Genomic DNA, 13,224 nt, shown 5'->3' on the forward strand with positions numbered 1-13,224 from the left:
TGGTGAGAAGACTCTTGTGAGTCCCTTGGACTGCAAGGAGATCCAACCAGTCCATTCTAAAGGAGATCAGCCCTGGGTGTTCATTGGAAGGACTGATGCTAAAGCTGAAACTCCAGTACTTTGGCCACCTCATGCAAAGAGTTGACTCATTGGAAAAAACTCTGATGCTGGGAGAGGTTGGGGGTAGAAGGAGAAGGGGACGACAGAGGATGAGATGGCTAGATGGCATCACTGACTCGATGGATGTGAGTCTGAGTGAACTCCAGGAGTTGGTGATGGACAGGGAGGCCTGGTGTGGTGCGATTCATAGGGTCGCAAAGAGTCTGACACTACTGAGCGACTGAACTGAACTGAACTGAAATAAGGAACTAGGAGGTTGAAACACTTCTATAAATTGTAAGTAGGACACTAAAGTTGCAAATTACTTGAAGAGCAACTAAAGATCTGAGGTGAAAGCATGTTTCTTAAGGAAACTTCTATCGCAAAACAGCATACATTTGAAATGCAATGAAAAGAAGAAAATCTGCATAATCCCGCTACCCTAGCTGAACACTGTCAGTCATTGGGCATGTTTTCATTTCTGAATCTCAGCCCCCAACACCAGAAAAAATTCTTTATTGAAACCTACCTTTAGGTTTCAAAAGAACAATCCTCGGGGAAATCCAACTGCTATTGCCAAAGATATACCTTTGTTGGGGGATATAATGGGTGAGAAAGCTAACTTCTGAGTGTAAATAGACAAATACACTCAGAAGTTAGCTTCTTCACCTTTGTGATTCCACCTTCCCTTTATTAGATTGGAAGGACTTATTTTAATGCTGATTTTCTGTGATCAGCAATTTAGATGACCTTTTGTCTGGCCTATATTTATTGGAGGCAATGAAGTGGCACCCTCTTTCTGAGATTTTCATAACGATGGGGAGGATAAACTTCTCACTCCTAACCCAAAGATGGTTTTTGAAAAGAAAAGTTGTGCTCTGATTTTCTACTTTAATCACATTTTCTTTTAAACCATCTCAATTTAAAATGATTCAGAGTTCAGCTTCTGACCACTTGGATATGCAAGCAATAAACTGGACCAACAAACTCCAGACAACTCTGCTCACTATAGCCTAAGTCGTGTGTTTGTAACCTGTAAACTGCAGCTTCTTGGACCACATTGCATTGACATGATAGGTAGGTAAATTGGAACAGACTGGAGATGATGGCAATGAGAGAAACTATAGAACATATACTGTCCTTGTACTCATGTTCAATCTCACTGTCATTTCACATTCTAACAGTAAATGGAATAGAGAGGCAGAATAGGGGAAGAGTTTACTTTGAGTAAACTTTGAGAAGGAAATGGCAAGCCACTCCAGTACTCTTGCCTGGAAAATACCATGGACAGAGAAGCCTGGTAGACTACAGTCCATGGGATTGCAAAGAGTCGGACACGGACACGACTGAGCGACTTCACTTCACTTTCACTTTACTTTGAGTGTTGGAGACCTGCCTTTTCTAATGACTCAACCAAGTTGACTGTGTTGTTCTAGTCTGATTTCATTGTTTTGGCAGGATTTGAAATTGACACTGCAGGTTGGAAGTTCTGAGATAACTGATGCTAGACAAGTATGAGCAAGGGACAAAACCTTTTAATATTTATTATTTTTAATAACAAGTGACAGTAGATTCAGAATCACCTCCTGATGTTTTAATAAACCTTTGTCTTGTTATGAAAATTCTGTTAGCTTTTGAATCAAACACTTGAAAAGGTAGCTAGAGATAGATACCTTTCTGCTTACCTTCTCCCCACCCCAAAAAGAGCATCGGAGGACACACTCAGCATCAAATGATGAACACAAGTATACATATACAAATGTGCATCCTGGCAGAACTGTTTTTTATGGTCTATTACAAGCAAATTTCTGAAATTGTGAATAGAGTTGCAAGGGCTTGTGACTGTAGCTTTCAATTATACAGCTTACCACCAAGTTCCCTGAGTGACTGATATAGCATTGCACACAGGAGTTTTCTAGGTATAGTTCCTAACAGTAAGTGATTCTTGAATTATCTTCAATCCATGGTGCATCCACTCATTCTGAATACTGTCTTACAAGGAATTATTACCTAATGTTGCAACTCCCCTGCTGATATCTTAAGAGACCAAAAAGACAATGCTAAAGGAAGGGCATTTTCCATTTCTCTTTGCTTTTCTTTCATTCAGATTTCATTCAGAGACTATGACCTGCTGAATCTCGATAGGCTGAAATCCACGGACAGCAGATGGGGTGGTGAAAAAAATATTAGGTAGTTCCCCAGGGCTGATGGAGCCAGAGTCACTTTGCACTGAGCCTCCACTGTTCTCAAACTGGGATATTTTCTTTTTGATCATCTTTCTCTCCTTGGCTCTGCGATTTTGAAACCAGATTTTCACCTGAAACAAAAAATGCTTTGGATTTAATGGGACAACATACTAAATGCATTTTTCAAAGTCATTGCTGATATTGTTCTGGGGCTTTAGTATTAATATTTACAGAGCCCTTTCACATGCATCCCTTGAGCCTCACAATGACCTTGTGAAGTATGCCCTTTTGACAACAGGTTTTTAAAAAAGCTGAGACTCAGAGAGGGAAAATATCTTTCATGAGATGAAATTGAAATCAAGCCCAGGGCCTCAGACTCTGAATGCAGTAGTCTTTACATTATACCTCACTCACCATCTTTGTTGCACAGGTAAAAATAAATAATGATAGAATGGCAGATTCTGAGGCATGGTGATGAAAAGGGAGGGATTTAAATAGCAAAGGTGATTATGATCTGTCATTAAAAGACTAAGGTTAGGGACTTCCCTGGCAGTCCAGAGGTTAAGACTCTGCACTTACAATGCACGGGGCACAGGTTTGACCCTTGGTCTGAGAACTAAGATCCTACATGCCATGTAAAAATTTTTTTAAAAGTAAGGTTAATGAAACAGAACTGGGTGAACAAGGGTGATGAAGTACTATATCTCTTGCTGTGTGCCTTTATAAATGGTTGAAATGTAGATTACTTGGGATAAGGCATTAATGGACTTTACAGTTCTAGAATTATATGATATCCAGGATTACTCCTAGACCTTAGTGGAAAAAAAAAAGAACATCAAATAGTTATGTCATGTCAAAATCTGGGTGAGTGGAAACTACTGATTCTTGCCAAGATTTAATTTTCACTGAGTATCCACAGTAAGCTAAATCTGAGGCAGGAATCATAGGATTACATAGACCACAGAAAATTAAATCTCCTAGCCTGAATAATAGAAAAACTTGATTCACGTATAAGCATTGGTGTTCATTTACTGTTACAGTTTGACTGATATAAGCCAGATAATTGCCATGATTGACAGATTTCAACTTCACACATAGATTATAACTACTTGGGAAATCATATCAAGGTTTTGACTTGGCTGACCAATTTTATGGGGATTTTAATCCTTCTCCATGCACTATGTCCCCACCCTTGTTTCCACACCTATATAGTGCCCACCACAGTAGGAGGTTCAATAGGAAAAATATGGGCTTTAGGAAAGCCTTGAGAATGGCTTAGTCTTCTTTTGCTTCCCTCCTGCTTACAGATGTCCTTAAAATCTTAGCCTATTTCAAATGCTTATATGAAAAATGTTAAATGTACTTCCGGTGTACCTGTCTCTCAGAAAGGCCCAAGTTGACTGCAAGCTCTGATTTTCTCCGAATGGTGATATATCTATTGCAGTGGAATTCTTTCTCCAGCTCCAACCTTTGATGATCTGTGTAAACTACACGGTACTTTTCTTTTGTCCTGGTTTTCCCTGTTAGGGGAGAAAGGAGTGTATTTAATCATATTTTTTTTCTTTGGAGATTATTTTGGTTGGAGGAATCAGAGCCACTGTTCCTACATTTAGCTATTACTTTCAAATATAAAACAAGTACATTTTTTGAACCAAATATGCCATAAGTCCATTTCTTCATTAAGTACTTTGTCATCCGTGGCTATTTGACACACACACACACACACACACATTCAACACACCCATCACAGCACCATTGACATACTGTTACACCAAAGCATTTTAAAGCAACACTAGCCATGATTTTCATTCCCTTCCCACTCACATATGAGAACAGTATTGGCAATAGTAGCACCATCCATTATACGTGCACTTCCATTTATATTGTACACAGTTCTTTCATGTTGTCTCCTATTGAACCTCTCTCTCACCTACCCTTTCAGCTTATGCAGAATGTGTCTTATTCCCATTGTACAGATAAGGAAACCAAGGCTCAGTGTAGGTAAGTGGCTTTGTGGTAGTGGGCTTAGGAATGGGGACCCAAACACATACCTCTGACTGACTCCAAGTCCAGTGTGCCAAATGTTATTCCTAGTTTAAATATGCTGGGCAGCTTAAGAATGGCCCAAGTGCAGCAAACTGTTTCGTGATACTGACATTCTTATTACATGCACGTTCTAGAGAGAATTTCATTTGGATCGTAATTAAAAAAGAAAACATCTATTGTCACTTGGATTCTGTTCTACAATAGCTCTATGGGCTTCCCTGGTGGCTCAGACGGTAGGTAAAGCGTCTGCCTGCAATGCGGGAGACCTGGGTTCAATCCCTGGGTCAGGAAGATCCCCTGGAGAAAGACATGGCAACCCACTCCAGTACTCTTGCCTGGAGAATCCCATGGATGGAGGAGCCTGGAGGACTACAGTCCACAGGGTTGCAAAGAGTCAGACACGGCTGAGCTACTTCACTTTCACATTCTTTTCACCTATTAGAAAAAATAGTTTAGTTTTTTTGTTGTTGATGTTGTTTAGTCACTCAGTTGTATCTAACTCTTGCAACCCCATGGACTCTAGCCCTCCAGGCTCCTTTGTCCATGGGATTTCCCAGGCAAGAATACTGGAGTGGGTTGCCATTTCCTTCTCCAGGGATTTTTGGGGGAGTTTTAAACAAATTTTTATTCCCTAATGGAAAATGAGAGGGGGAAGTAGGGGGCGTTGACTTTACCAGAATAAAATGGGTATTCTAGTATTCTTTGAAAGGATATCCAAACATTTGCTTTGTGTTACAACGTTTAACTAATTTCTCATGCCTTCCTTCAAATAGGGTTTTATTCCTCCTTTTAAATTTTCCAAAGGTGATTAGGAAGTTTCTTTTTCTTTTCAATTTTTCTAACCCCCTCCAGGATCTTCCTCTTTTTCTCTATAGCTTTTGGCAAACTCCTTCTGATCTTCCCTGGTTGTTTTTGATGTGAAGTTTTGGGGAGCGATCTGTAAGACAAAGGTTTCTTTAAAGTGTTTCCCTAAACTCCATTGAGGTGTTAAGATGCAGCACAAGCTTAACAAAGGAGCTACATAGCATCAGATCCCATCTTGAACCCTCTTTACATTCAGGAACACCAGCCAATTGGTTTGGAATTTACAAGCCCTAAACAAATGTCAGACACCCTTTCATCTCCAGGAAAGGAAAAAAAAAAAAGGGGGGGGGGACATGAATGTAGAAACAAATTCTAGATGAGAGATATGTTTTAGGATTAACTCATGGACTAGGGAGCTAAACAAACCTTCCTTCTTGAAAATGGAAAATGATGAGCTCCAGTCAGTTTATCTATCTCAAAGGCTCAATCTATGAGCTGGTTTTCTCTTTGTTTGCTTGTTTTTCATGGGATTTTTTTATATCAATTTTTTAAATTGAAGTATAGTTGATTCACAATATTGTGTTAGGTTCATTTGTAACAACCTGGAAAGACCAAGAGAATATTATGCTCAGTGAAATGTCAGACAGAGAAAGACACATACTATATGGTATCACTTATATGTGGAATCTAAAATATAATACAAATGAATGTATATGCAAAACAGAAACAGACTCACACATACAGAAAACAAACTTCAGCTGCTTTTCTGAATCTAGGAAACCAAAGTTCTGGCATTTGGTATGTTACAAAGGCAGAATGTATATTTGAGGCCACAATGAAAACATTGAGGTTTAGTTTATTTCTAGAACCTCAAATCTTAGAATCAAAATATATCTTTGAAGAGATGTTTCCTAAAACCATTCCTAATACCAAAATGACTGATTGTTTAAATTCTAACTTGAGGCAGAAGTTAAAATTTAATGTGCGTGTGTCTGTTTTCAACTCTTTGATAATCAGTAAATATAACCAGACTTCAAGAATTCTGGAAGGTTGCAATTCTTCCCCACCCCCATTGGTCATAAATTCCCCTCTTGCAGTTTCTTCTGAGGACAATAAAGTCAATACCAGGCCTCTTTATTTGCCATGAAAATCCTCACCCTTTCCGGCAATATAACCCCTAAAGAAAGGAGGGATGAGGAAGAGCCAGGCTGCATATCAAAGCCATGCAAAGTGTTAAAAAAAGAGTCTGTTGCCCCAATCTTATGGATAAGACCTCAGACCTCAAGAACACTAGATTAGTTGGAAATACTGACTGCACGTTTAACGAAGAGAAATGAATTCTCATTTCCTGGTGCTCCTCTTGTGTCCCTCCTCCCAAGCTATTTTCTTTCCACTTACTCCATTGTCTCTTCCCTTAAATGATGAAATCTGATTGACTGGGTTTTGGACATTTTCTAGTGGAGCATAGAACCATAGTTCCATACCAAAACACTAACAAAGTGCTAAAAGCAGTAGCTTTTATTGTTCAAGCCATTCTCTTCTCCCAGAGACTATGACAGTGCCGAGGGTGAGGGATTCCCCTTCTCCAGCACTATTGCGAGTTAATCTAGGAAAGTAACAAACTTTAAGTTGTATTACAGGGCTGCTTCAAAGCTCTGTGGTGGGATATCATTACTTGCCCTGACCAAACACTTTGACAAACCTCCGTAGTTCCCATAAGGAGACAGGATCCCTACAGAGTTTGCAAACAAATGTCATTATATATGATGACTTATCATCACCTAAATGTGCTCATTTGAGAGACTGGCTGTGACAGTGCTGTTAGGCAGAAAAGCACTCTCCAAACCTAAGGATTATGATGATGGTGACAGCGAGGGTAAAGATGATTAACACCAATCCCTTTCAATAGGGAACAGAGTGTAATTAACACCATCATAAGGAGTTTCCATGCGATGGTAATCTTTTGCTGCTTTTAGTTAAAAATTGCATCCAAATTCACTTATAAAAACTGTCCAGTTAAAATGATCAAAACCAAGAAAGATAATGATATTAGGAATTACTAAGTAACTAATTTTCTGAAATGTCCTAACTGAAGAAAACCTTTTAACTTCCTTGGTTTTCTGTCTTTTGTCCAGTGGGTTAATCAGAATTATTCAAAGTCACTTCCTTCTCTCCTCTTCTTTCCCACCCCTAAAACCAAAGCCCCTCTCCAGCCCTGCTAGGGTTACCCCCTTTCCAATACTCATACAAGGCTATAACTCTGGGTAAAATAAAAACAAAATGAAAAAATTCCTAGAGTAGTGCTGTCAATGTTTAAAATATGAAAATACTGAACTTTTAAACTGACAATGCTTAAAATATTAAAATGATGAACTTTTCATGAATATCTCTGTCAGGTTCCTTTTCACATAATTTTTAAAACAAGGTATGTTTTCAAACAGACTACTTAGGGAGCAAAGTGGGGAAAAAAATATCTCACTTTTAAATCAAATCACTTGGTGGACAGTCATTTATTCCATATGTCAGTCCCCTTTCTGTCATTCAAAAATCAAATGCCATGATAATCACTATGAAAAGTTTTCCAATTGTCCCCTAATATGCATATTTTTGTTTCTTTAACTTAAGGCTAGTTAAAACATTCTTAAATAATATAAAGAGCTTTAATTTGACTACCATAATCAAGGAAGGGTTACTTCCATTTTTGTAGATCATCTGTTTTGTTCTCAGCCGTAAGTCAAATGTCCTATAAAACTACAGAGTGAAGTATAAAATTTAGGAGGATCTGACTTATTCACTTAACAGATATTTGTTTAACACTCATTATGTACTAAGCATACAAATGGGTGCCTTTTGGTTTGGAGTGATACAGAGAGGTGATCAGTTTAATTTTTTCTCAGGTTATCAGTTCATAACCTGAGATCTATGGAAGGGGTTTCAGTGGATCCATGAGTCTCCCAAAATTATTCAAATAAATGACATATGTGGGAATTACCTGGCAGTCCAGTGGTTAAGACTCTGTGCTTCCACTGAAGAAAGCATGGGTTTGGTCCTTGGTCAGGGAACTAAGATCTTGTATGCTGCTTGGCAAGACCAAAAAATAGATAAAAATTTAAAAAATCTGGTGGAAAAAATGAAGTGTGTACATGTGCATTTGTGCCCTTGTGCATTTTTCTGAAAGAGGGTCCATACTTCTCATCATATTCTTAAATCATTGCTAAATATGTACTTAGGCTGCAAGAATATAACAAAGGGGTTTTATAAGACATTAAAATGAAATGGTGATTGAATTTAATAAAGCCTCATCTATAGGATAGGCTGCCACAAGTTAGTGAGGTTCTAAAATCATTCAATTTAGAATTTCTCATAGAAGTTGGAGAGAAAATCTTATGAAGATGGTATTGTACAGCAAGGTTTGAAGACTGAGCTAATGATGAAGACTCCATAGAGTAATTTAGAGTCCCGTTCTAAACTTTTCCTGGCACCAGAATTATGCAAAAGAGAGACTCTGACAAATACAAATGAAGACTATTAAGCAGAGAAACCCATCATATTTTCTCTTTTATACAGAAAATTCGTGACTCAAGATAATTATTTTATCTTGTTCTTTTCTTCCCATTGTTTTGTCTTCCAAACAACACACTAGTGACTTTCCTCTTTTTAAGTATTTCAAAACATAATCCTAAACTGGAGCAGCCACTTTTCTGGCTTTTGTGTCTTTTGCTGATGGTTAGGTCTTAGTGAATAGGTGTTAATTACAACCCTAAGATTAGATATAATAACAGCCCTGACAGTGCCCCACCCTAAGCTTACTTTCTATTCTTTTTAGCCCACCGACTCACTCTTATTTCAAAAAGCAATATGCAGACTTACTTACAAACACTTTAGAGCTAAGTATTTAAGCTCTACTCTTAATTTGGGATTGCTACCCTAGTAATGTCCTAATTAATTGGAACTGCCTCCTCCAGGCTGAGTACTCTCAATGATAAAATTTGGTCCCTTCCCACCCTCTTGCTTTTGCTATTTTTAAGCAGAGAAAAAGTGCAGAACTGTGAGCAGAAGCATAATCATTATGGGCAAATGCTATTGGAATGTCATGTCTTCCCCAGAGGGATGAAAGTGTTAGGCTGAATTTTACTAATTTTCTCTAATGAAAGGGAGTGATGAGTTGGAATAATAAGAATGTGATAAAAGCACAACTATAGCTGAAAACAAACATCTCCCCACCTCCCTCCTCTAGCCCCTGTCCAAGATTAAAGCAGAGTATGCAGAGTACCCCCCCCCACACCCCCCCCCCACACACCCCGCGCACACCCTCCTCCCAGTAGCCGCCAACCAGTAGCTTGCTGGTAGGAGAGTGAGTTGGCATTAGGCTGAGATCGCTGGGCTTTCCTATGTGTCCTGACAAGCCTGTATTCAGTCCCTGCACCTCGAAATGCCTGCCTGTACTGCTTGGAGGGCTTTAATCCCTTTAACTTTATTGATGCTGGGGCTGATACTGGTGCACACCCCGGGGATGTTAGGGTTGAGCAGCTTATTATGTCCCAGTGGTGTGCTGTAGCTTTCCATTGGTGGAAGGAAAGTTGTACAAAGGCATTGGGTTTGAATTCAGCTGGCTCCTGCCAGCTTGGGCAAAGGAAACTGGAGCTTCCTTGAGAGTTCAGGGTGAGGAGGCCATTTTGCCATCAGGGCCTTTGTGGCTAAACTGGACCACCTATTGCCAATCAAGCACTGAATCTAAGTTGACTATCACCAGATTTGGGGGAGAAGCCGACCTGTTCAGATAGAGAAGGCTTTGAAATGGAACAGGCAAACAGCAGTGACTGAGCATAGAGAAACGTAGTTGTCCTCTCCTCATTCACCCACTGACCTTCCCCGTGAATATGTTTTCCTATCTGGGCAACTGTAGGGTTGGATCTTGATCTTTGTGGCTCAGTATGTCCATCGTCACCACGGTTGCTCCTTTGGCTGATCAGAAAATGATGAAAAAGTCCTCTACTGTCAGCTTAGTTCCAAGCACTACACTCTGTTTTTGAGCAGAGGCACAAGCGAAGGAGGTCACTTGTGGTCTGGGGCCCAGGGCAGTAAGCCACGTAGTGGTCTCCTTAGCTAAGCTGTCCGGAGAGAAGTCTGAGAAGTAGGAGGACCAGAAGGCCAAGAGAAGTAAAGAAGAAGCAAAGGAAGGAAAAGGATCAGAGCATTGGTATCGGTTACTCACCAGTCACCTGCACTGTCTTGCGCATCCATGCATAGGGGCTGTGACGGCTTCTGCTAGAACTCTCGTCTGCGATGCCGGCGTCGATGGGGAACAGTGATCCTCCGGCTGGTGTTGGCAGGCTGCTACCGCTGTTTCCACCCCCTGCGGGGCCCAGGTTGCTATATTCCGGTGAGCTGAAAGCGGCGGGGCTCGAGCTCATGTCGTTCATGGGGACCGTACCCATAGTACTGGATGGCCCGGGGTACACGCTCCAGTCTTCACGAGGGGGACTATAGGGTGACCCCCAGGCTCCCAGCGGTGGCCCGTGAGGATCCATACCAGGCATATGTGGATATCCCATGTAGTGCGCATAAGAGGGGGCCGCTGCGAAGTTGGAGGCTGGCAGAGGACTCCCACCATCCCCAGTGGCACCAGCCCCGGCGGTGCCACCTCCTGCGGGGCTCCTGAGAGTGCTGGAGTACATGTCCGCTTCTTTTTCCAAAAGGCAGCTTCTGTACATAGTGGCTTGGATATGAGAAAGGAACTCCCTAAGGCATCCTGAAGTCCCTATTAAGGTCCCAACCCGACTTTGAGAAGCAGTAGGGAACCAGAAGTTTAGCTGTGCTGCACGCCCCTCCGACTACTCCATAGGCGTTTCCTACCCTGACGGTTTCCAGGTGACTGGTAGTCCTGTATAGACGGGCCCCCAATTGCTGGGCTGACGTCAAGGGGCTTTAGGCTTTTACATAGCATTTGCATTCAAATGAACGGCCATTTCACTTTCACAAGGACTTGTTCACTCTACACCCTCTCCAAGAGATCCTGTGCCTTTCAGTCTCATCTTTCTCGCTTTTGTCCACCTGATCCCATAGCACTAACTGCATTTTTGGAAGCAGGAGCTCTTCCTGAGGTTTCTGACCAGTTCCCCGCAAAGTGAGATAGAGAGGTGTAGAATCAGAGCAAAATCCTGTTCTTCGGTCCTTACCCTGTGGCTTCTTCCCTTTACGCTGATCTCCTGCACCTAGTCTGCATTCTTGGTATCTTCTCTGCCCACAGTCCCTGGCACAGGCACTCCACATGGCACTGGCCCATGATAGTACTAAAAGGGGCTCTCCCGTCTCTTCACTGCCCACCCACCAATAGCAGGACAGCTTTGTTTCTGAGGACAGAGATTCATTTCACAACTATATATTGTGTGCCTACTATGTGATAGGCTGTTGTAGACTCAGGGGATAGAGCAGTGAACAAGACAAACATTTCTGCTCTGCCTTCCTGAGGTTATATTCCTGTAGATGACAGGCTGGATTAATTGAATGTTTTACAAATGTGTACAAATTAAAGAAAGATAAAGAGAGGATGTTACGAAAAAAGGAAGGAAAGAAGGAGAAGACCCGTGTGGGTAGTGGGCTTTCTTATTTTCCTGTCAGTTCACTAGTCTTGCTTGGGTGTCTCTTTCTGCCAGTACTCACAAGGAGCCAAATTCCTGCAGACTCAAATCCAGGGCAGCTGAAGCTCCCAACTTGCTTTCACACTTACAATTTCCTTTGTAAAGTTAAAATTGTTGAAAAAGACATGGAGTTGCCAGTAGATGCCAATGAACTCAAGATTTTACTTCAAGAAATCAGATCACCTCTTGATGACAAAACCAGTTTATATTCCAGTATTCCTTCTCCCTCCATGACTGAAGTGACTTAGCATGCATGCACATTCATTCTCCCTCACTCCTGCCCCCTCCCAAAGCCTACCACAACCTTTAACTCAAGATGTGTTCCTGTTCAGAGAATATGCTTCTCCATAAAGTCCAACACAACCTGGCACCTTCATTAACTGATCTCTCTTTGGCTTCAGAAATATCACATTACTTCTAGGAGTTTCAGGGTTTCCCCCTTTGTAATAGGGATACTAACAGTGTCTGTATTTTGAAGGCAGGATTTCCTGAGATGATATATGCAAACTGTTTAACAACACTTGGCACACAGCACAGGACCACTGTATTCATTAATTTACTCAACCAATATTTATTGAGTGCTAGGTGCTATTCTATGTATGGAGACATCAATAGTGAACAAAGCACTTATTAAGCTTATATTCTCAAGGGGAGATACACTAATAAGTAATTAAATTTTATGGTATGTCAGATAGTAATAATCAACATTGTAAAGAAAAAGAAAGAGGCAAAGAAAATAAGGAATGCTAGAGGATGTTTCAATTTAATATATGGTGGTCTGGGAGGACCTTACTTAGAAATAATATTTAAGTAAAACATAGAAGAAGTGATGGATTAAGCTATGAGGCGAGAATCCAGACAGAGGGAACAGCAAGTAAAAAGAAAAGCCTGTCTTTTATTGGAGAAATAGCAAGAAGGAAAGTGTGGCTAACAGGTAGATAAGGTCCAAACATTAATATGGTGGGTCATTTTTAATGTCTAAGCTTTTACTCTAAGTGAGATAGGGAGACATTGTAGGGTTTTGAACAGATAAGTGACATGACTTAAGTTTTGAAAAGATTGCTTTGGCTATTGGATTAAGAATAGACTGTAAGTGGGCAAAATAAAATCAGGCTGGTTAAGTAAAAGTCTATTGCAATAATCCAGGTGAATGGCATTGGGGATGGAGAGCAGTGGTTGAATTCTGGATATATTTTGAAGCCTGCATTGGAAAATGAGAAGGAACAAAAGTAATTGGTCAGCAAAGACCAATTAAAATGCAGCATTGGGGAGAAGGGACTAAGGAGCAGGAAAATCACATATTTATAGGCACTTTGTGTACATGACCTCATTCAATCTTCACAACTTTACTTACTATCACTCCCATTTTAGAGACCAAAAAAACCAAGGCTCAGAGAGGTGGCATAGCTTTTAAATGAACTACTGGTATGTAGTAGAGCTAGGTTCCC

General features: G+C 40.7%; 1 protein-coding gene across 1 annotated transcript; it reads right to left on the reverse strand.

Moving 5' to 3' along the window:
• Positions 1–1,688: 1,688 nt before the first annotated feature.
• CDX4 (caudal type homeobox 4) lies at positions 1,689–10,849 on the reverse strand. The gene is made up of 3 exons (XM_055564918.1): positions 10,351–10,849; positions 3,660–3,805; positions 1,689–2,416 (listed from the first exon to the last, which is right to left on the reverse strand). The coding sequence occupies exons 1-3, from the start codon at positions 10,847–10,849 to the stop codon at positions 2,210–2,212; spliced, it is 852 nt and encodes a 283-aa protein (XP_055420893.1). The 3' UTR covers positions 1,689–2,209.
• Between the last annotated feature and the right edge of the window lie 2,375 nt (positions 10,850–13,224).

Source organism: Bubalus kerabau, chromosome X, assembly GCF_029407905.1.
Source record: "Bubalus kerabau isolate K-KA32 ecotype Philippines breed swamp buffalo chromosome X, PCC_UOA_SB_1v2, whole genome shotgun sequence".
Taxonomy (NCBI): Eukaryota; Metazoa; Chordata; class Mammalia; order Artiodactyla; family Bovidae; genus Bubalus; species Bubalus kerabau.